General features: G+C 39.8%; 1 protein-coding gene across 8 annotated transcripts in view; it reads right to left on the bottom strand.

The window, feature by feature from the left end:
• Positions 1-24,691, bottom strand: part of CTNND2 (catenin delta 2) — a 1,082,982-nt gene that overhangs the window by 462,801 nt on the left and 595,490 nt on the right. For all 8 annotated transcript variants that reach the window (XM_063451948.1, XM_063451945.1, XM_063451947.1 and 5 more), the window contains exon 6: positions 18,278-18,450. In XM_063451948.1, the coding sequence (XP_063308018.1) occupies positions 18,278-18,450 (173 nt within the window). The remainder of the gene's footprint in view (positions 1-18,277; positions 18,451-24,691) is intronic.

Here is a 24,691-nt window from a genome sequence, read left to right on the forward strand (position 1 = left end):
CATAATTGCTTGATACATCCAATCCTCCATGCCAAATTCTTTTAATGATTTACTCATAAATTTCCAGCTGACGCTGTTGAATGTCTTTTTCAGCGTCAATCGACAGAGTCAGCAGGGGATCACCAGTTTTTTTCTACTGAATTCATTATATCCAAAAGTCTCTATATTTGATCCTGAAAATCACAATTTTCTTTCAATTTATACATAACACCCATAAAAAGTATTACATAGTTAATTCAGTAACATATTGGACAAACATATAGACAAAGACATACAATCAATACATACTTTTTTTTCTTTATATATATATATATATATATATATATATATATATATATATATATTTATTTATTTATTTATTTATTTCTAGGGAATATATATTAATTTTTATTTTTATTTCCCTTATTCATCTTCTTTATCTTCTCATTTTCATTATATTCAAAGCTTAAACCGAGACATGTTTTGGCATTTTTCCTCTTTTTCCTTTTCGTTTTCTTTCCTCTTCTCTTTTTACCTTCCTTTTCTTTCCCCTTCCTTTTCTTTTCTACCTTTTTTTCTTCTTTCTTTTTTCCTTTTTCCCCCTCTTTCTTTCTCTCTTTTTAACATCTTTCCCTCATAGATTTTGTATTCTATCAATAATTATTTTCCATTTATTCATTTTTGACATATTGTAAGAATTATTTCTGGTTATACCCAATTCCATTTTAAATTGAAATAGCGCCTGGGCTTTAATTTCTTTCCATTCTGGTATCTTGTTACTTCTCCAATTTCTTGCTACTACTACCTTTAAGGCCATCAGAATATGAGTTATCATCATTTTGTTTTCCTTGGACATTGAAGGCCATTTTAAGTGTAGTAATAAGCTTTCAGGGGTGAGAGGTAATGTAACTCCAGAAAGTATATATATATATATATGATTTTTAATATCTCTCCAACTTTTTCTATTAGCCCCCCCCCCCCCTTTTTTTTTCTTTTGTGATAGTAATTGTAAGTTTATTCTGTTGTTTTTTTTTTTTTGCCAAATAAATTTTGAAAAGGCTGTCTGGATAATTTTTAGACAAGCCGAGGGTACCTGGACTGGTATCATTCTAAATATATAATTTCATTTTGGAAGGATTTATGATCTTATTGTATTTATACGTCCTATCCACCATATTTCCTTGTTAGCCCATTCTTTCAAAATTTTATATGTATCTATTATTAATGGAAGAAAGTCCGCCTCTACTATCTTTTTTGGATTTCCTGGTATTTTAATCCATAAAAATGTAATTTCTTCTTTTGCCCAAGTAAAATTATTATTATTATTTTTAAGAATTCTTAATCTTCAGTTTTAACCCTATTTGTTGTTATAAAAGTCTTGTTTACATTCAGTTTATAATTTGAATATTAACTATAATGATCTATTATTTTAATTAATTGTGGCACAGATATCCTTGGTCTCTCCAGAGTGATCAATACATCATCCGCATAGAGGTTTATTTAATGCTCTCCTTTTTCGTCACCAGACCTCTAATTGTCAAAACATATAGCAGAGGAGACAGAGGGCATTTGCTATTGAAAACCATCCCTGGTCCCACCGTCCTTGCTGAGGGTACCGTATACAGTACCATAATTGCTTTGTGGGCTTCTCCTATTATACCATATGTCGTCAGTGTTATCCAAAAAAATCCCATCTGACCCTGTCAAAGGCCTTCTTTGCGTCCAATGACAGGGTCAGAAGGGGGACGTTCATATGTTGTGCTACATCCCATGTATCTCGGACCCGCCTTAGGTCACGTGTAGCAAGTCTTCCTGGTATAAATCCCACTTGGTCTTTTAGTATTAATCCTGAGATGACTTTCTTCAACCTCTCAGCAAGGACAGTGGCATATATCTTTACATCTCCTTTTAAGAGGGAAATGGGGCGATAATTTGACAACATTTCTGAGTTTTTATCCGTTTTCAGAATAGAGAAGATATTTGCTTGCAGCATTTCTATCTTTCCATGATAATGCAAAGCAAAACGCGAGCCAGCTAGGCCCATATATGGTGCTGGACTCGCCATGCACCAACATCCCATCAGCTCAGCTGAATCTGACTTTAGCCATCAGCCAGACCTGGAGGTAAGAGACCTACTGTGGAACATGCTCTCAAAACAAGACCTAGCTAATATGCTTGGGAAACTGGGGTTCACATTCCAGACTAAACTTGAAGCCATTGGTGCTGATATACGCCATATGGGTGACAGAGTTGGCTCCCTAGAAGAAGACAGGGATGTTATGTACACACAACTGCATGCCTTGCAAGACACAGTGGCAGCTCAAACTAATCACCTCACAGCCATGCAATACTTCTTAAACGTCCTGGATAACAGAATAGAGGGAGATGCAATAACTTTCAGATGAGGAAGCTCCCTGAACAAGTGTCCGAAGATATACCCCAAATTCTGAAGGAACTTTTTAATCTCATACTAAACAGACCACCAGACTCCCAAGTACTGCTGGACTGGGCACATAGGTCCCTGTGAAACAAAGGAATATCAACAGACAAACCGAGAGACGTGATCTGTAGATTACCTTACTTCCACTGTAAAAATTATATTTTGGCAGCCATCAGGTGCTCATCCCAACCTCTGCTGTTCCATAACGCGACGATCAACATCTATCTGGACTTATCATGGCTAACGTTACAGGTCAGAAGATCTCTCAGGCCCCTCACAGATCGACTCAGGGCACAGAATATTAAATACAGATGGTGCTTTCCCTTTGCTTTGAGTGCAACATACAAAAGCTCCTTATATAACATTCATTCGATTATGACTGCTCCAGCATTCCAGCAGGCCTTAGAGCTACGGGTGACACAGATCACTCACTGGTATGGTCCATTTTTAATGCCTACTATCCCTCAGCTCCCACCAAGACAGAGATGGCAGCAAGCGGCGAAGAAGGAGATCCATCAGAAGCAGAACCAGAGAAGCATTGGATTGGAGCATCCAACATACCGCTAATCTCAACGGATGGTACCCAAGATGCCTCATACAAGAACTATGTTCTGCCCATAAGGTTACCAAACTTCTTCAGAACTGAATGCACCATTGTTAATGGGAGAAGACCTCAAAAATTGCACACTATATAGTCTGAGACACTTGGGTATACTTACGTAAGTAAGAGGTTAATGTTATAGTTGTATAATAAGTATGTTATAGATTATGAGGGTGCATTGTACACTATCACCATACAAACAATAGAAGGAGATATGTCCTTCTAAAGACCCTGAAATTATCCTACCCCCATTCCAAACTCATTGTCCTCTGGTAATAAAACACTTATATACTCTCAGACACATAAAATCCCAGGTCCAATTGTCTTTTACCTGTTACATGTTTATATAGCCCTTTTATGTCCAGTTCTGTACATAGGAATAAGCCCAATATGCTATATAGATCCTTATCAGTGTGATCCCCACCGAATATGGATGACAGTTAGTGTAGTTGATTCATATCACCAATATTCATCCATTACTCCCCCTCCCCCCTCCTCATTTGATGTTGAAGTGACATAAATCAATACCACAGAACCTATCCCACGGGGCAAAGAAGGTTCTCAGGCAAATAGCCACTTTTGACCTGAGATAGCTACCGAAAGGTATCTTTTTCAAGCTTATCGTAGAGAGATGGAGTATATAAAACCACACAGTATCTATTCTGCAAATTATCTGTACATAGTACAGATTCACTGTATTTGTAATCTTTTATTTTACTTTTCTTTTACTGATTGTTGTTAAATGTCTGGTGCTGAGACTTGCCGGTGATGGGTAGAGGAAGTGCAGCACTAGGTATACGGAGACGATATGGCCACCCTGCGCATAGTAACCTCTAACATCCAAGGGCTGAATACTCTATAAAAAAGCTCCCTTTCATTGGCAGAACTAGCTAAACTTAAGGCCAATGTGGCATTCTTCCAAGAGACCCATTTCAGAAAAGATGTAGCCCTGACCTTACGCAATTGCAAATACCCTGGCTATTTGGCCATTACTCAAAGGTGAAGGTGTGGGGGGTGGCCATACTATTCCCAGCACAGATACCGTTTACACCTCGTAGCCAATAAACAGAGGCGGCTCTAGACTTTATGAGGCCTTAGGCGAAACACAAACATGAGGCCCCACTAACAAAAAAGTGTCACATATACACATTGATGCACTGTCTACCTGTGTATGTGCCTGAGAGTGTGTCTGACAGAGAGTATCCTTGTGTGTGCGAATGTATGTCTCTGTGAGCATGTTTGCGTTTTTGTCTGAGACCCTATGTGTATGGGGTAGCTGATGGTGAGAGGGAGCGGGGGGTGTGATGGTGAGAGGGAGCGGGGGGTGTGATGGTGAGAGGGAGCGGGGGGTGTGATGGTGAGAGGGAGCGGGGGGTGATGGTGAAAGGGAGCAGGGGGGTGATGGTAATGTGAGAGGGAGCGGGGGGTGTGATGGTGAGAGGGAGCGGGGGGTGATGGTGAAAGGGAGCAGGGGGGTGATGGTAATGTGAGAGGGAGCGGGGGGTGTGATGGTGAGAGGGAGCGGGGGGTGATGGTGAAAGGGAGCAGGGGGGTGATGGTAATGTGAGAGGGAGCGGGGGGTGATGGTAATGTGAGAGTGAGAGGAGGTAATGCGAGAGTGAGAGGGGGTAATGCGAGAGTGAGAGGGGGTAATGCGAGAGTGAGAGGGGGTAATGCGAGAGTCAGAGGGGGTAATGCGAGAGTCAGAGGGGGTAATGCGAGAGTGGGGGGTAATGTGAGAGTGGGGGCTAATGTGAGAGTGGGGGGCTAATGTGAGAGTGGGGGGCTAATGTGAGAGTGGGGGGCTAATGTGAGAGTGGGGGGGCTAATGTGAGAGTGGGGGGGCTAATGTGAGAGTGGGGGACTAATGTGAGAGTGGGGGGGTAATGTGAGAGTGGGGGGTAATGTGAGAGTGGGGGGTAATGTGAGAGTGGGGGGTAATGTGAGAGTGGGGAGTAATGTGAGTGGGGGAGGCTGAGGGTGGTGACGGAGGGTTATGCTGAGGGTGGTGATGATGAGGGTGGTGGGGGGTAATGCTGAGGGTGGTGAGGGGCGATGCTGAGGGTGGTGAGGGGCGATGCTGAGGGTGGTGAGGGGCGATGCTGAGGGTGGTGATGCTGAGGGTGGTGGGGGGTGAGGGTGAGGGGGGTGATGTTGAGGGTGGTGGTGGGTGGTGAAGCTGAGGGTGGTGAGGGGTGATGCTGAGGGTGGTGGGAGGTGAGGCTGAGGGTGGCGGGGGTTTATGGGGGATGGTGAGGCTGAGGGTGGTGGGGGTGAGGCTGAGGGTGAAGGGGTAATGGTGAGGGTGGTGGGGGTGAGGCTGAGGGTGGGGAGGGGTGATGGTGGTGGGGGTGAAGCTGAGGGTGGTGGGGGGTGATGGTGGTGAGGCTGAGGGTGGTGGGTGATGGTGGTGGGGGTGAAGCTGAGGGTGGTGGGGGGTGATGGTGGTGAGGCTGAGGGTGGTGATGGTGGGTGATGGTGGTGGGGGTGAGGCTGAGGGTGGTGGGTGGTGAGGGTGGGGAGGTGGTGAAGCTGAGGGTGGTGGGAGTGAGGGTGGGGAGGGGTGATGGTGGGGAGGGGTGATGGTGAGGGTGGTGGGGGGTGATGGTGGTGAGGCTGATGGTGGTGATGGTGGGTGATGGTGGTGGGGGTGAGGCTGAGGGTGGTGGGGGGTGATGGTGAGGGTGGTGGGGGGTGATGGTGAGGGTGGGGAGGGGTGATGGTGGTGGGGGTGAGGCTGAGGATGGGTGATGGTGGTGGGGGTGAGGCTGAGGGTGGTGGGGGTGATGGGGGTGGGGGGTGAATCTGAGGGTGATGGTGGTGGGGAGTGAGGCTGAGGGTGGTGGGGGGTGATGGTGGTGGTGGGTGGTGAGGCTGAGGGTGGTGGGGGTGATGGTGGTGGGGGGTGAAGCTGAGGGTGGTGGGGGTGATGGTGATGGTGGTGGTGGGGGTGAGCCTGAGGGTGGTGGGGGTGATGGTGGGGAGGGGTGGTGGGGGTGAGCCTGAGGGTGGTGGGGGTGATGGTGGTGGGGGGTGATGGTGGTAGTGGGGGTGAGGCTGAGGGTGGTGAGCCTGAGGGGGATGGGGGATGATGGGGAGGGAGAGCCTACCTTTCCCCGGTGGTCCAGTGGGCTCCCTGGTGGTCCGGTGGCCACTGCTCACGGTCTGCAGCTCCTCAGAGCTGCAGACTGTGTAATCTCGCGAGATTTCAGAGCGTTGCCGTGGTAACCCGCGGCAACGCTCTGATTGGCCAATTCTCGCGAGTCACATGGTCTGCAGCTCTGCACACTGCGGAGCTGCAGACCAGTGTCTGCGGTGGCTGGCCGGGCAGCCAGGAGGGGCCTCGCACCCGGCGGCATACCGGGCAAGCCGCCGGGCCCCCTCCTGGTGTCAGGTCCTCGGTCACTGACCGAGGACCTGACACACTCTGCCCACAGGCGGTTTAGGCGGCCGCGAGGCCCCAGCCAGCGCGAGGCCTTAGGCGGCCGCCTAAACCGCCTAATTAGAGAGCCGCCTCTGCCAATAAAACAGATGATTCTGTGAGGCTATTGATGGTACAAGGTAAAATTGGCCACAATTATTGTTATTATTATTATTTATAAAGCGCCAACAAGTCCCGTAGCACTGTACAATGGGTGGACTAACAGACACGTATTTGTAACCAGACTAGTTCGACACACAGGAACAGAGGGAAGGAGTGGAGATTGGGTAAAAGATAACAGAGAGGGGAAGGGCATTCCATAGGAACAGTGCAGCCCTAGAGAGGTGTTTAAGGTGAGCATCAGAGTTAGACGTAGGTCTCCAGCAGAGAGTAGGAGCCTATATGGGACATATTTGTGTATTAATGAGGATAAGTAGGTTGGAGCAGCATTGTGTAGAGATTTGCAAGCAAGTCTCTTTAATATTTTTATTAGTGATATTGCAGAAGGTCTTGATGATAAGGTATGTCTTTTTGCTGATGATACTAAGATATGTAACAGGGTTGATGTTCCAGGAGGGATAAGCCAAATGGCAAATGATTTAGGTAAACTAGGAAAATGGTCAGAGTTGTGGCAACTGACATTTAATATCGATAAGTCTAAGATAATGCATCTTGGACGTAAAAAACCAAGGGCAGAGTACAGAATATTTGATAAGGTCCTAACCTCAACATCTGATTTAGGGGTGATTATTTCTAATGATTTAAAGGTAGGCAGAAAATGTAATAAAACCAGCAGGAAATGCTAGCAGAATGCTTGGTTGTATAAGGAGAGGTATTAGCAGTAGAAAGAAGAAGTGCTCATGCCATTGTACAGAACACTGGTGAGACCTCACTTGGAGTATTGTACGCAGTACTGGAGACCGTATCTCCAGAAGGATATTGATACTTTAGAGAGAGTTCAGAGAAGGGCTACTAAACTGGTTCATGGATTGCAGGATAAAACTTACAAGGAAAGGTTAAAGGAACTTAACATGTATAGCTTGGAGGAAAGATGAGACAGGGGGGATATTATAGAAACATTTAAATACATAAAGAGAATCAACACCCTAAAGGAGGAGACTATATTTAAAAGAAGAAAAACTACCACAACCAGAGGACATAGTCTTAAATATAGAGGGGCAAAGGTTTAAAAATAATATCAGGAAGTATTACTTTACTGAGAGGCTAGTGGATGCATGGCATAGCCTTCCAGCTTAAGTGGTAGAGGTTAAGTTAAGGAGTTTAAGCATGCGTGGGATCGGCATAAGGCTATCCTAACTATAATATAAGACCAGGGACTAATGAAAGTATTTAGAAAATTGGGCAGAATAGATGGGCCGAATGGTTCTTATCTGCCATCACATTCTATGTTTCTATAAGTATCAGTATCTTAAATTGAGTCCTATTTCTTACAGGAAGCCAATGTAGGGACTGACAAAGGGGGGAGGTATGGGAAGTGCGGATGGACAGGAAGATGAGCCTCTCCATCGCATTCATTATAGACTGTAATGGGGCAAGAGGACGTGAGAGGACAGCGGCATGGACAAGCACCTTTGCCTTATCAGGCGTTAAATAATGTCAGATGTACGCAATATTTTTGAGATCGAAGCATCAGTATTTGGCGATTAATTGGACATGAGGGGTGAAGGAGAGGTCGGAGTCAAAAAGAACACCTAGCCAGGGAGTAGCAAAATTTGAGGGAGGGAAGACCAGAAGTTCTGTTTTGGACAGGTTCAGTTTAAGGAAATGAGCAGCCATCCAGTTGGAAATAGCAGAGAGGCAGTCAGAGACACAAGTCAAGAGGGGTGGTGAGAAATCAGGAGAGGACAGATACATTTGCTTGTTATCTGCAATGATACTGGAACCAAGGACAGACCCAGAGAGGGATTGGGGAGAAAAGGCAGATCCAGAGAAAGAAACACTGAATGAGCGCTGGGAGAGGTAGGAAGAGCACCAGGAGAGAGCGGTATCTCGTAGACCAAGATTACAGAGGATGAGAAAAAGCTGTTGATGATCAACAATGTCAAAAGCAGCAGAAAGGTCGAGGAGAATTAGGATAGAGTAATGGCCATGGGATTTTGCAGTGATAAGATCATTGGATACTTTGGTCAAAGCTGATTCAACAGAGTGACGAGCGTGGAATCCAGACTGAAGCGGGTTAAACAGTGAGTTGGATTTGAGGAAGTCTGTCAATCTAGCATACACAACTCTCTCAATGATCTTGGAGACAAACGGCAGTAGCGAGATAGGGCGGTAGTTGGATGGGGTATTAGGGTCAAGGTTGGGCTTTTTCAGAATCGGGGTTACAGTTGCATGTTTTAAGGGTAGAGGAAATGTGCCAGAGGAGAGGGAGAGATTGAAAATTTTAGTGAGAGGCAGAGCAAGAGAAGGTGACAAAGTGCGGATTAGATACAAAGGAATAGGATTGAGGAAACAGGTGGGGCGGGAGGAATGGAGCAGAGCAGAAATATCTTCTGCTGTACCAGGTGCAAATGAGCATAGGACAGCTGAGGGAGTGTGGTTAGGGGAAAAGTTGGTAGTGGGTGGAGAGAGATGAGATATATCTTCCCTGATTGTAATAATCTTCTCAGTGAAGTGAGTTGCAAAGTTTGTACCAGTCAATTGGTAGGAGGAGGAGGCACGACAGGGCACAGAAGAGAGTTAAAAGCATGAAACAGTTGTTTAGGCTTGCAGGAGAGTGTGGTTATAAGTGTATTGAAGTAGTTTTCTTTAGAAGAGGAAAGAGCCAGACTGTAGGAGCGCAGCATAAATTTATAGTGGAGGAAGTCAGATGCACAGTGAGACTTTCTCCAGAGGCGTTAAGCAGTTCTGGAACATTTTTGGAGGTATCGGATCAGCTTGGTGTGTCAGGGTTGTAATTGGGGGCGCTTAGTGCGTTTAAGTGTAGGAGGTTCCATGATGTCTAGTTGAGAGGAGAGAGTGGCTATTACTCAGACGATCTGCTATTTACGCTAACTACCCCACCAATATCAATCTTCCGATATCATAACGTATCCAACTTTCAAGTCAATTTTTCAAAAAGTTAAATCCTACCCTTTCAATTAGGTACTCACTCTCAAACAACATTACAAGGCCTATTCCCTTTCGCATGGGAGAGCTCTGACATCATATACTTGGAAATACATCTATCAATAGACACACAAGAATTGTTTGAATTAAACTTTACACCATTGCTCAACCAGATAACCGAGGATCTCAAGATTGGGCACAAACCACATTTTAGCTGGTTGGGTAGAATAAATATTATAAAAATTTATGTACTCTCAAAATTCTTATACCTATTATAAATTCTTCCCGTCCATATTACTAAATCTTTTTTCAATAAAACTGAGCAAATACTCACCAACTTTGCATGGGCCAACAAACACCCAAGGCAAAATCTCAAGGGTGCTCAGCATACCCAATATATGCCAATATTACAAAGCAATTATGCTTACTAGAATCTATGAATGGTCAAACCCACACTCTCACACACATTGGGTAATATTGGAAAACTCCTTCCTCAAAGTTCTACTACACACAATCATGTGGCATCAATCGGGCAATAAGCTCCTCTTCCCACGCCATTCCTCTCACTCCACAATAGCTCCGACACTACAGATATGGATGCAAACAAGGGACTCATCTAACTTCTCTCCATATCCCTCCCCACTCGATCCACTCTATCCACTTAGACTAAGCCTACAAGATTATTATCGTGATTTTTTTTTCTACTTTTGTTTAATGTTAATAGTTGTACTTGCTACAGTTGATGGTTATGTGTTGGATATATTGATGCCAATCAACAGTAGGTTATACATCTAAGGCTCGGGTAACCCCCACAGCAGCGACTGGTACTACATGCTTGGTCAGACTTAAGATGAACTACCTCGACTTTGAAATTATGTGAGCGTACACTCACACATCTCAATCTGGGAAATGTATTTAATGTATCAAAAGTATTACATGTATCGCATGAAACCGGTTATGAATCTGAACCTTTTCTAATTAACTACTGTACACAAACATTGTTATTCCCAAGATATTGTAACTGCTGTACTGGTAACTTTTTTTTTGATGTAATCAATCATTTTGACTATAGAAAATAATAAAAAGTAAATAAAAAAAATAAATAAATAAAAATAGTATAAAAATGTTTTTTTTTTTTTTTTTTTTAAAGGACTCTTACAATTGGCTTTTTAGTACACATGCCTTCCCCTTCTGGGAGTGTACTAAACAATTCTTTCTGTTCAGACAAATCCTAGATAGTTATTTTTGAATTCCTTCGATTATAAGATCCTGTGTTTAATTCTATAATCTGGCAACTTTGTTTAAATGCGTTTCACCTACAATGAGGCTTTTTCAATGATACAAAATTGCAATGAGAGTCTCTCTGTATTTAAAGCTGTCCATTCCTTCATGTGGGCAGTCCTACTGTTTTCATTGGTTCAAAACATTAATACCTTTCCCCTTTTATTTATTCAATTAAAAACTAGAATTAGCATATAAATAGTGTCTGTGAAATTTCAATAATTTCATGGTAACCCACTTCTTAGAACCTCTGTCTGATCTTTTAGTCTGGAGTTTAGTTAAAGGGGATATCACGGTACGCTCCTCCTTATTTTCAAAAGTGCTGTGGTGTATTAAAGTATATGGCACTTGAATTTAAGCAGGTCATTAGAAGTTATATTAGATCTCTTTCGCTTGCAGGGGAGTCAGTAAACGGTAACTCGTCTTAATAAAGTTATTTCAGATTCTTTCAAAGACCCTTAGGCATATTTGTGAAAGCATGGGGAATGTGACTACACCCTCTTCTGATTGTTGATATTTTGTGAGCTATAATCGGATCAGGTAAAACTGGGTTACCATGGTAACCCACCTCAAATAACCTTTATGACATTCACTATCTGGCTTGCTTAAAACCTTACCAATCTTTCTCAAGCAGGTGCCTACCTTACCTTAAAATAAGATCCATTTGGCTTGGTGGAGTGTAACTGTGACAAGACCAATCTCGCCACATTGCATTGGAGGAGCCTGGTTGCCCGCCTGCTGCCTTTGGATTATGGACCGGCAGCTAAAGGGTTAATTTTACTGTGCAGAAAGATTTATTTCTCCCTTTCTGCACAGCCGTTCGGTAGACGCTATCTACCAAACAAACAGACGTTTTTCAGCCTCCCCAGAGCCGTGGGAAGCCGGCCGGCGCCGTTAATTGGCCACCCAGAAGCTGGAGTGTGCCCTCCATTTACCTCCCTGAAGCCGCGGTTAACCGCAGCTTAATTGATTGTTACTGGGTGGCCGCGGTTACACTTAGCGGCCGCTAGATGGCGGTGTTCTGGAGCTCCCCGGGCAGCCAGCGCTTTTCTTCCCGGCTTTCATGCACAAAACCCGGACACTTTTACGTGCAGGCACTGCTGAACCTCCAGCCCCTGGTTCTAATTCGTACGGATTTAACGAATGCATGTAAATTCGGTAGTTTATTTTATGTGAATGTTGTAACCCAGACAGCTATGCCATGGAGCATATTAGTGTAATTAAAGACATTGGCTCCATGGCAATTAAACTGTATTCGTGTGGTCTGAGTGCCATTCATCTAATAATGTGCACTCAGACCTGAGCTATATGGGGATATGTTACATGTCTGTGTTTTATGTATAAAATGTGTCTTTATGTATTTTAAAGTGATAGTCTGTCTTTGTGTCTCCACGTTTGTAATGGAGTTTTGCCTTTGTCCTGGGAGATAATTGAATTACTTCTCCAGGGCAGAGAGGAGGAAGCCAGGATGCATTGTGGGGATGTTTTACTGCTGTATGTCTGTAATTGGTACTTGTCTGTCCGTTGTTACAGTCTTCCATCTGATCCCCTAGGGGAGTGTCCACCAGGTGGGAGACCTGCATAAATACAGGGGCAGGTAGCCCTCAATAAACAGACCACTGCTTGACCCTCAACACGGAGCTTTGTCTCGTTCTTGGGGGGATTCACTGTATGCTGATAGGGACTGACTGCCAGGAGTGTAAGCCGCTTGGGAGCTTTTCCTGTTCGTCTGCTAGCAGCTATTCGTGAGGTTCAAGTTCGGGAGTTTGGAGTGCTACTTTATTCCCTTGTATGCAGTTCGGGAGTTTGGTGCATTCACTTATATCCAATTCGTGAGTCTTGGTGATTTTACAGTAGCTGTCCCGGTCTTTGAAGATGGGATTATCGCCTAAACGATTTTAACCCCTTGTCTGCTGAAACGGTCCGTTAAGTAACATTCATAGGTTTATGAAGAGCTTCCCTCTTAAATCAGGTTTATGTGAAGACCTTGTTCTCATGGCAACCTGCGACTCTTTAATAGGGATTTATTTTGCCTCACTAGCTTACTTCTCTAGTTTCTGTACTACCTTCTATGCATGCAAAAGGGGCTTAATATAACACTTTAGGCTTCTCATGGTTAATCCGTTTGTGGCGAAACCAACCTCGCCACTGTGAACTGGAGAAGCCTGGTTGCTCGCCTGCTCCCTTTAGACTATGGCCCCTGTTCTTTTTCCCTGCAGAAAGGCTGGTTTGTGCCTTTCTGCGGACTGTTAAAGCCATGCTACCCCAGATAGCTATGCCATGGAGCCCAGCCGTATACTAAAAGACTGTATGAAAGACTTTGGCTCCATGGCGATTGAACTGTATGTATGTGACCTGAGCGCCATCCGGTAATAACGTGCGCTCAGATCTAAGCAATCTGGGGATAGGTAGAATATCTGTATTTTATGTATAAATGTAACCTTGTGTATTTTATTGTATTTTACTGTCTTTTTACTGCCATGTGCTTAATGGAGTTTTGCCTCTGTCCTTGGAGATAATTGGATTACTTCTCAATTATCTCCAGGATAGAAGACTCTGTGGAACTGGTTTTGGGCAGAAAAGCCATGCTTCATTTGGTCACAAAGGACTTTGATCTATCTTTTGAACCAATGGACCAATTAGGATGATTTTGACATATGTTTGTATTTGGAGTATGCTGATTTGGAAAATGTAAGTTATGTGAATGTGATGCATACTTTCAAAGTTATGAATATTGTGTAAAAACTGTATTCCTCTGCCTGTGATAATGAGATTACCCATTGTGTTCAGTAATCATATCACAGGCAGAGGAGAGGATTTTGTGTGGGAGTGTCTGTGTGTATTGTACGGATTGATTGGTTGTTCTGTAAAACCCTGTGGGCTGTAGTATGTTTGTGAATTGGGAATAAAAGACAGTCAGATTCTGCTTAACCCTCAAAACGAATTGTCGTCTCGTTATTGGGGGAATTGGATTGTATGCCGACTGCCAGGAGTGTAACCCTTTCGTATGGTTTTCCTGTTCGGCTGTTTCCAGGATTCGTAGAGTTTGCAGTTCGGGAGATTGGTGCTTACAGTTGCTGCCTGTGCATTTGGAAAGGGGAATATCGCCTAAACGGTTTTTAACCTCTGGTGAGCAAAACGGTCCGTTACACCGTTTTCACTTTTGCTTCCCAATATGTACACTAGAGTATATGCTTGTTATGCAGTTGGTATTGGCAACCAACCAATACCAATACCATAAATACTTTCTAATATATTAGACTGTATAGCTTATATTTTAAGCTTTTTTCTTAATGAAAAATAAAAGTGAACTAAACTCTCAAACTGAAAAATAATACTTTTGTAATTCTTTGTATTATTCTAAATTAAATGGATAAAACAAATCTAGATTCTTTGTCATAATAGGGATACTTTTATGCTAGAAACAATATCATACCGATCTATATAAATTAGACATCATGCAATTATGCATTATGTAAAGAATATGGCTGTTTTATTCTCACAATTGTAAGAAGCTTAAAATATTAAAGTAACCTAGCTACCACTTTGTGTTTAATAGTTAAATATTAACTTTAACTGCTTGGGGTATATACATAATAAAGGGTTAAATTGAATGTGTAACACTCCTATTTTTATAAACTGTACATCGGTACACTTCTACATTCTATTTAGTTAATTTAAACATATAACCGAGGAAAAAAATAAAATTGTAAAATTGTTTAGTTTTGTTTTCCAAACATTTTTGTACTGGCTGACTTCCAACAACCAAAGGAAAAAAAATATTTCTGCACCTTCTCAAATCCCTATGCATATTTAAATAACTGGAGGTTTTTAGTATCATTCCAGTGGCCATTTAAGTGTAAGCTCACCTGCCAAATCAAGGCAAAACCCTCTTAGGCGAGTCCTACACTACAACAATTCACCTTGCTTTCATCATCAGCTAAATGTCAAAATCTCAAATGAGATAGAGAGGGATATTTTTATAAAACCCTACACACTTATTAAACCTTAATAGGGAACACATGGGGTGGGCTGCAGCACTGTAATATGGCTGTATAATACAAAAGCATGTCTGTATGTTTGACTTCCAATAATGTATGTTCACAAAGATACCAACCACTCCAAGATTGGATTCCCATTATTAAACAGTTATGACAGACGCATGAGCACTCCATAGGAGATCATGGAAAACACAACGTCATTTGATATTCTCTACATGGCATTGCAGTTTTACTGGCTCATAAGAGAGGCTTAAATAAATGCCTAGTGAGACCAGGTGTAAAGTTTCTAGAAGCAAGCATCACCAGTAACAATAATCATTTTATTGCTGCAGTAGAGAACACTGAAATCAAAGTAAGACAAAATTATACATCTGATCTCATTGACAGTACATCTGGTCTCTTCTTTAAAAATAAAAATGTAGGGTAAGCATTTTCTTAGACAAAAACACATTGCAATCCATTGCTACTTAACCCCTTAAGGACCAAACTTCTGGAATAAAAGGGAATCTTGACATGTCACACATGTCATGTGTCCTTAAGGGGTTAAAGGGACTCTGTAGGCATCCGGACCACTTCAGCTCATTGAAGTGGTCTGGGTGCAATGTCCCATTACCTTAAACCTAAGCATGTAATTATTGCAGTTTTTAAAAACTGCAATAATTACCTGGTATGGTTGACTCCTTCTCTAGTGGCTGTGGCGTGACCATTGCTGCGCATGCGCATTAGGTCTACCTGGCTGGCTTATGTCGGTGGGTAAGGAGCGAAGGCGGACCAGAGCTAGTGCCAGCGCTGGACCCAGGTAAGTGACAGTAGGGGTTATTAACCCCTTCTGCTACACGGGGAGGGGGTGGACGGCGGGAGGCTTGACAGAGGAGGAAGCTATATTGCCAGGAAAATTAGTTCCCTGGCACTATATGAATATATAAATGAGTTTCCTGGCACTAAAGTTTCCCTTTAATAAAAAAAAAAACTGCCAAAATTGTTTTTTAAAAAGTTGTAAAAATATCACATCTTCCCCAATCAAGCTCTTCACTTGATTGTCAACGAAGAAGTATTTTTGCAACTTTAAAAAAAACAAACGATTTTCTCTTTATTATAATATTGGCTTATAATAATATTTTCCGTCTAAGAAAATACTTTTAAATCAAAACATTGGCTGAACTCTCCATGTGGGAAGTCTTTTAAAGCCAGCCTATCTCAGTGGCATGTCTTACTTTACTTTTCTTATTTTTTGTGAGTTTTTGTAGTTCAGCTCTTTTTAAAATGTAAATAAATAGCAATGGGTTATAATGGAAAAATAGATTCACTGTGTGAGCTCAGTTACATTTGGAGGCCAGTCTGCAATATGTGATATCATAGAGTGTCTTAGATATCATAGACCTTTGAACTGACTTCCAACTGATGCATTGATTTTAGCCTCGCTGCTTAATGAATAGATGTGATAATCTCCATACATTTTCTACAAAATGCAGTCTTTGACTTAATAGAAGCGTCTGTAATGTCAGTGGATAATTAAATGAATGCTCTTCGAGAATAAAGAGGGAGAAATATTTATTTGTGTATAAGGCTGAAATGGCAACCACTGTTTTCTTTATTACATTCAGTATACATAGAAATGTTTCACTTTAAATATAACATTGTGGCTCAACTTCCTTGCTTGCCTTTTCTTTAAATGTAAAATTAAAAAATAAATTGATTTGGAGGACTTTTCTGAATATCATTATTGTTTAAATACTTTTGGTTTATATCCTGTAAATCTTTTTCTCTGTGTGCTATCCCTGCAGTCCTTTACCCCTTAAGGACACATGACATGTGTGATATGTCATGATTCCCTTTTATTCCAGAAGTTTGGTGCTTAAGAGGTTAAGCACCATAACCACTTATGCTACTTGCAACTATTAGGTGCAAACATCTTCTGTCTCTTTATTCCATCATCTATTTCATCATAGCTTCGGTGATTAACAGATATACATCAAAAGTCTTTGTAGCTGTATGTCGCTCTGATAGCGCAAGAGACAATTTGCTCCCCCATACCCTAAGTGACACACATGAGCTCTCTTATAATAGATCAACTGTATGAGCAAGGGGTGCATGCACATAAAATAGGAGACAACACACGGATGTTAGATGAGAGGGTAAATACAGTTAAGTGTTTTACATGAGAAAGGATACAAGAAAGCAGAAGTATGTAGGTGACATGAACTGTCGAATATTATATATCAAAAATATTTCTCCAGCATTTTGTTCTGTAATGGCATTTTAGCATTGGTGGATTTAATTGGGACTGCAGGTTTTCCTGGATGGTAAAGATTTCCAGGCCTCTTGTATTTTTGAGGCTTGAAAGATATTCTGAAAATAATGGTAATAAACAAATGCAGAAATCGGACTTATGCACTGCAGGTTTAACTTTGGAGTTTGTCGGACACTGACATACATTAGTACATCAATGTTTTTTTCCAGTGATGTTGAAAGAATACCTGAATTAAAGCTTGCTGCATTTATGTATAAAATGTTTTGTTTTTATCTAACACCTGACATTATACACAAAAAGCGATACCGTTCTGCAAATTGTTGGATATTTGGCAAACATACATAATATCATTAAGGACTGAGGGCATCTACAGCTTGGGAAAAGCATAAAAAAGAGGAATTGAGCTCATTGATCGTTTCTCTGATTTAAATAAAAACCACATGTGTTAGTCTTCATAAATTTTGTGTTCTTTGTGCTGAGAATGCTTATTTTAATCTTGTTGAGCATTTTGCCAAATATAAATATGAAGTTATCTAAAGTGAAACATATCATGTGGAATTTAAGTTTTTAACTTGGTTTCTTAAAATTAGCACTGCACCAAATGCTGACTGGGATCACATGACACATAACTCATTCATATCAGTAGTACTAGCTATTACCAGCTACCAGTAATGTTTAGAGCGTTCATTCAGAGAGAAAAAATTTTATTACCGATGTGGAATATTATGTAAATACAACGGGATAGCCATGTATCAAATTAGCATCTGTTTCTTTCTGATAAATGCAATTTTGACAAACATTAGCCATCTGTCACACTTTACCTAACTCAAAGCACACATATAAGTATTTCTAGAAATGGAAACAGTGTGTTTTTATTGTTAGTGTTATAATTGTTTAAAATTAATTTGTTATTAAATTATTTATTATTTACGTCTCCTAGTAAGCAAAATATTTATTTTTTAAAAAGCGGCAACCATGCATAATTTTTTTTTTTTGGTTTGTGTGCAGGTCCTCTTTTGTGTGCTCATTATGTGTCAGAATCAGCAGGTTACAATAACAACGGCACTGTTAGTATACTTACACATAATTTAGTTATATATTTTCTTGAAAAATAAAATATTTAGAAGTTAGCTCTAAATCATGCTGGATTGTATAATATAATGCAATAGCATGCAGTGGTGTACATTGTGTCCAAAACCTTGGTGTGAAAAAGATACTTTGTCTGACCACTTACTTGGTTATAGCTCTGAATGGCAGATCTGGTTTGATTGCTGCGGCCTGTGAACTGCAATGCTGATGTTTCCCCCAAGGCAAGGGTCTGGTTGCTATGGTAGCTTGATGAATACTGGAAAGACCCTTCAGGTTTAGAATTGAGCTGAAGTGCACTCTGGGATAGGAGACTGGGTCCTGAGTTAAGAAAAGTCATTTTGAAAGTCAGTAAAAGATTCAGTGAAGCAGGAAAAAATACAAAGCATAGAATTTATCTACAGAAACCAGACTTTGTCAAATAAATTCACACTGAGACGCCTGCTTATATATGTTACCTTATTATACTGATAAACAGATCTGGAGAAATATAAACAAGGTTTATTATCCAACATAAAAAAACAAACAAAAACAAACAAACAATGTGTTAGTATTGTGTGTATAATTAGGTAATCAACAGCATGTAAAATGTACAAATAGCACATTGTTTGATTTACTGATGGGTCTTGGTAAAACATTGTTGAGAGGAAAAGTGTACAATTCAAACAAAGCTAATAACTAGACTTGTGCATTCATTTTCGGTCAAGATGCAATTCATCTGAATTTAGTATGATTGCCGGGTCATCTGAATTCTGTACCTCTGAAGAGGCACATGGACTTGTAACTGAATAATGCACAAGCATGTTTATTTAATTCATGATTTAGAGTTCCGCCCCTAGCGCCAAAAAATACATGACTCATGAAAAAAAGATGATTAATGGCTAGGGGACAGCCACTAAATGTTGAATATATATACAAATTTCAACACCCTGCCGAACCCGCCGGACCTGAACATCCAGGTGTCCACTCAACTCTACCCGTTAGTCTTATTCTCCCATACTGTCTAAAAAGTTATGTAAATATAAAATATACAAGCTATGCAAGAGATGGATCTCCCTGTCTGCCTGCATGTCTGCCTGCATGTCTGCCTGCATGTCTGCCTGCATGTCTGCCAATGTATCTGTCTATTTATCTGTTCAATATGTCATTGAAATGATGCTCAATTTTCATTGTGCTATGAAAAGATTCTCCACTAGATTATCACTTTCATCTGCATAAAGCTAGATAGACACACAAGGTTATTTGATGTAAGGCCAAATTGAAAGCAAAGCTAACTTTTCAGCTTAGCTAGTTTAACCTTAAATGTGAAAGGCATTAATCATCCTTTCCTATATAAAAGAAAACACATAAAAAAATATATATATATTTATTTTTTATAAACATACCTTTATATATATATATATATAAAGGTATGTTTATAAAAATAAACCCATCTTCTTATTAAGTAAAAGCAAATCTAAACAAAACCAACATAGCTGTTTTTGAATAATAAAGATAAATATAAATCTACAATTCTGACATTGTATTTGTACTTCACATTGTATTTTAACTCACAACTTACAACCTCCCTGTTAATTGACAATTTGCATATAGCTGGCAAATAGCTTGTGTGGAAGGGGAAAATCGAAGCAGTACCTTTTGGTTGTCCTCAGATCCGAGTCAGAATGGGTCAATATGTAAAACAGGACAGGAAATGGAATATTGTGTATTATGTTGATACTATTGTGACATAAATAAAGGAACTATATGTACAATTTTATATGTGCCCTGGCAGAACAATCCCCGACCTGTGGATATATTTGATATCTTGATCTTGTAGGAGAGGAATTTTAGGTCCGGTAGCTGGATTTTGGAGACAGGTGTATATAGATGGGCATTCCAGGAGTTCCCACAGAAGTGTAGCAGTGACATTTTACTAAAATAGTGTATATATATATATATATGAACCCGAAATGGAAAATATAAAGTGCACTTTGTTAAAAAATCTGTTAAAGTAATTAAAGGAGATTTACTTAGAAGTGGAGAGCAAAAGAGCGTTTACTCAATCCTTATGGCATAGATGGTATATTCCCCACCAAGGAATTTGATGAAAATCTTGTGAATAAAATCAGTAAGGTCCAATGTGGGCTTACAAATTGTGCAAGTGGAAATAGCAATCACATCTGCTTGTTACTGGATGTTGATTCATCAATTTTTTTGTGAAAGTATTCAATCTGGACTTTACATCTATTTTAATTGTAGTGATACAAATTTCAGGATACATAAATGTATATCTTTTATTGACACTTTGTTGACATTCGCTTGCAATTTGAACATGTGCATGTAGATGTCAGCAATATCAAATTTACGATTATATTAATAGTTCAATTTATTTTACAATTTGCCACCTTATCACTAGTAGAGATGCAATAAACCATGTATTGGCCAAACTACCAGAGCCTCAATATGTAGAATCAGAGAGCACATACGGGATGCTTCTTTTACAAAACATTTGGTGTCACATTTCTAGAGTATGTTTTTCTTCCAAAGTGTAGAAAATACTACCAATTAAAAGAAAAGTCTAGACACCATGAAAAGTACTTTTCACTGTAGTAGTTATAGTGCCATTAGGTTATGTTCACTATCCTCGATTCTTGATCAATCCAATATGACCAAAACAAGGGATCCCTGAAGTATTAGTGGCCTGCTTCACTGAATTGCTCATTTAAAAGTGGCATTTCTACATGAACAATATTAATTTCATCAATATTTTAATGCCACTTGATGGTTGAGAGCATCAACTGACTGGAAGATGGTGCCTGCAGCCTAACTAAGCAATGCATTCAGATGTACTATTCAAACACAATAAAGGTACGCAAATCAGATGTACAATGCACAACATAGAATCTGCGAGAAAATTAAGTAATCAAAATTAGTAATCTATTTTCTTAAAACAACTTATTCTGCACAAGAGCATTTGCTCTGGCATAGTCACACACAATGGCTGGATCTACTCCTGGGTAATAATATGAGTCAAGAGAAATAACATTTGCCCAAAAACCATTCCTGAGCAAACCAGCTTCAAATTTATAAAACAAGATATAAATCCTGTAATATTACATAATCTGTGCAAAGATAAACATGGGCTATTGCTGTACTCAGAAGATGTATACGAAAAATAATATTTTTTTACTACTGTAGTACACATTAGGTGTATGCAATATAAATGGAAAAAGAATCAATATTGTATGTGTATGAAAGAAAAACAAAGCAACACTACAGTCGCAATCATAATGTATAGTTTTACAAGCATGTGCATGTCATTCCAAAGAGACATTAATGTTATTGATGCAATCCCAATCAAATATTTCCAGTGTTTTTTAACAACACATTTGGCATTAGGTCCTTAATTGTTACATTACAGGTACTCATTTGCACCAAAACCACTGTACTTTAATACACTGGTTTTGATCTAAAGACCATGTCCATTATGTCTGGCAATGTATAAAGCATTGCTGTTTCTGTGAAATGGAAATGTTTAAATTGTGCCCCTCTACTGACTATCACCCTGACAGTTACTATAAGGGCACTAAAACAAAAGTATGTTAAACCGCTTTTTTTAAAACAAGGGTTGGTTTAGTAGATTAAATAAAAAAAGGAAAATTATTTCATTAATAATAAATATATTTCTTTTTAATATCACAGTGTTCTTGTAAGCATTCAAGCTCAAGAAATCACAATCTATCCTAATTTATTGATACATTACAACAACCAAAAGAACCTGATAAACATCTGACACCAATTTATAAAAAAGAATATCACAAACAAAAACTATACGTTTTAAAAGACTACAACTATTTCATAAAGAAAAAGACAAAGACTCCAAACGAAGCTCAATTTCCCTTCTTAAATAAAGAAATTAAAAGGATTACTTAGATGAAATATTTCTCAGCAGTACATATGACCAATACACGAATAGACCTTTGCTTAATAGATAAATCCACATTACCTCATCTACTTAATCAAACAATAGGACAGCATACATGGTCTGACCACGCCCCTATAATAACTACGTTGGCGGTACCATACCCAACAAAAGGACATGGTAAATGGAGACTAAATGAATCTATTCTTGACTGCCCCTTAAACCACAAAAAATTGCACTAGACTTAAACAACTACTTCACCCTTAATTCAACGAATGATACTTCACTAGAAACCCAATGGTTGGCCCACAAGGCAGTAATTAGAAGTGAATTCATCAAAATAGGCTCTACCATTAAAAAACAGTTCCAGAACTCTCATACAACACTACTACAAAAATTAGAGACATTAGAACAATCAAATAAATCCTCCCCCTCCAAATCTCTATCTAAACAAATAGCCGCAACACGCGATGCCCTCCAACAACTACAAGCGCATGTATATACCAAAAATGCTAAAAAACTTAAACAAACCTACTACAATATGGGCAAGAAAGCAGGTAAATTATTAGCCAGTAAATTAAAATCCAAATATCTCTAAACGAAAACAATAATTCCATACATTATTTCAAAATCAAATACAAAACGTTACAATCCTAATGATATCGTGAACGAATTATCATACTACTATGAAGATCTTTACAACCTTATTAAAAACACAGACATTCACTCGCCCGACCAAGACGAAATATTGAAATACTTATCACAAATCACACTCCCGCAAGTTAAACCCCAACACAATTATTTACTAATAGCTCCATTTACGGAAGAAGAAGTAGCATAAACCATTCAATCTGTTCCCAAGCACAAAGCTCCAGGCCCAGATGGGCTATCAAATTACTATAATATTAAAATGACACTCCAACTTACACCTTACATCACTATAATAAGATAAAAAATACTGGCAAATTTCCACATGAAATGTTGGAAGCATACATAATAACACTGCCTAAACCGAATAAAAGAGCCACAATTTGCAGCAACCTAAGACCAATATCATTATTAAATGCTGATGTGAAATTATATGCAAAACTAATTGGCAACAGATTAAACCCCCTTCTAACTAAATTAGTATCTGCAGAACAAGGAGGTTTTGTACCTGGTAAACAAGTAGGAGATAATACGAGATATTCCATGGATTTACTAGACTGGGCCAATCAGAAGGGACATAGCGGGATACTGATGACGTTAGATGCGGAGAAGGCATTTGATCGCCAAAATTGGATATATATGGAAAACACATTAGCAGCATTTAGCTCTCCCAATCCTTTATAACAAGTATAAAAGCCCTGTATGCATTACCCTCAGCAAAAGTCTTTAATACGGGATATATTTAAAGAAGCTTTCAAATAACCAACGGAACTAGGCAAGGGTGGCCACTTTCACCTTTAATTTTGTATACTATGTCTAGAACCATTGGTTAGAACGATCAAAATAGACCCTTCCCTTCCAGGCCTAAAGACCCCCTGCAAGAGAAAATAAAATCGCCCTCTTTGCAGATGATATAATGCTTTTCCTTAATAACCCAATAGACGCTATCCCCCATCTCTTAGACACTCTGGACGAATATGGCACAATCTCATATTACAAAAATAATATTTCAAAAACACAAATCCTCCCTATTAAATTAAATCTGAGCACTACAGAAAACTTACAATCAAAATACTAATTTCACTGGCGGAAAACCGAAATCTCCTATTTAGGAGTAAAAATAACACACTGCAGAACTCAGACTATTAAAGAGAACCATGAAGTGGTACTTTCTAATATCTTCAAACAGGCATACTCATGGGATTAAGCAAATGCATCTTGGCTGGGATGGATCGACTCCCTTAAAATGATGATCATGCCTAATATACTGTATTTATTTAGAACACTACCCATTGCACTTCCAAATTCACTTCTCAAACGTTTCCAACTAGCCATCAATGCCCACATATGGAAGAAAAAAAAAAAAAAGAGTTTCTTTCCATTCCCTCTGGCATTCCATCAGAAAAGGAGGTCTTAACATTCCTAACATTAAAAATTATTATAAAGCAACAATATTAGCACAAAGCTTAGACATCATGACAAATAGATTGAAACTAGTTTGGCTCCAACTAGCGTCAGAGAGTGGTGAGATCCGATCTATACCAAATAATCTACGGACCTCATCGACACCCTCTGTAGCTGTTACACTTCCTAACACGAGATTCTTACATAAATCTTAGAAATCCTGGAATTCCTCAATTTGCCCCTTAAGCAAACAATTATTCATAGCACCTTTAACATCTCATCAATTTCACCAAATCTCCCTCTACAACAATGGGCAGTCAAAGGGATTACTCATGTACACTCATTATTTAATAACAAGGGCCTAATACCTTTCCCAGAACTCCAATCACTATTCGACCTCTCACCACGAGACATCTTTCTATACCTGAGGGTGAAACATATTTTACAATGTAAATCAGTAAATTATATAGATCCTTCTTCACTTACTAAAATAGGTCGTATATACTACACAGCTGCTAAATCTCCTCCCACATCAAAATTCCTAACACTCTGTTACTTAGCACAATCAGATATCAATGGGACTACTAAATTGTCTTACATGCTAAA

Source organism: Pelobates fuscus, chromosome 4 (genome assembly GCF_036172605.1).
Source record: "Pelobates fuscus isolate aPelFus1 chromosome 4, aPelFus1.pri, whole genome shotgun sequence".
Lineage (NCBI taxonomy): Eukaryota > Metazoa > Chordata > Amphibia > Anura > Pelobatidae > Pelobates > Pelobates fuscus.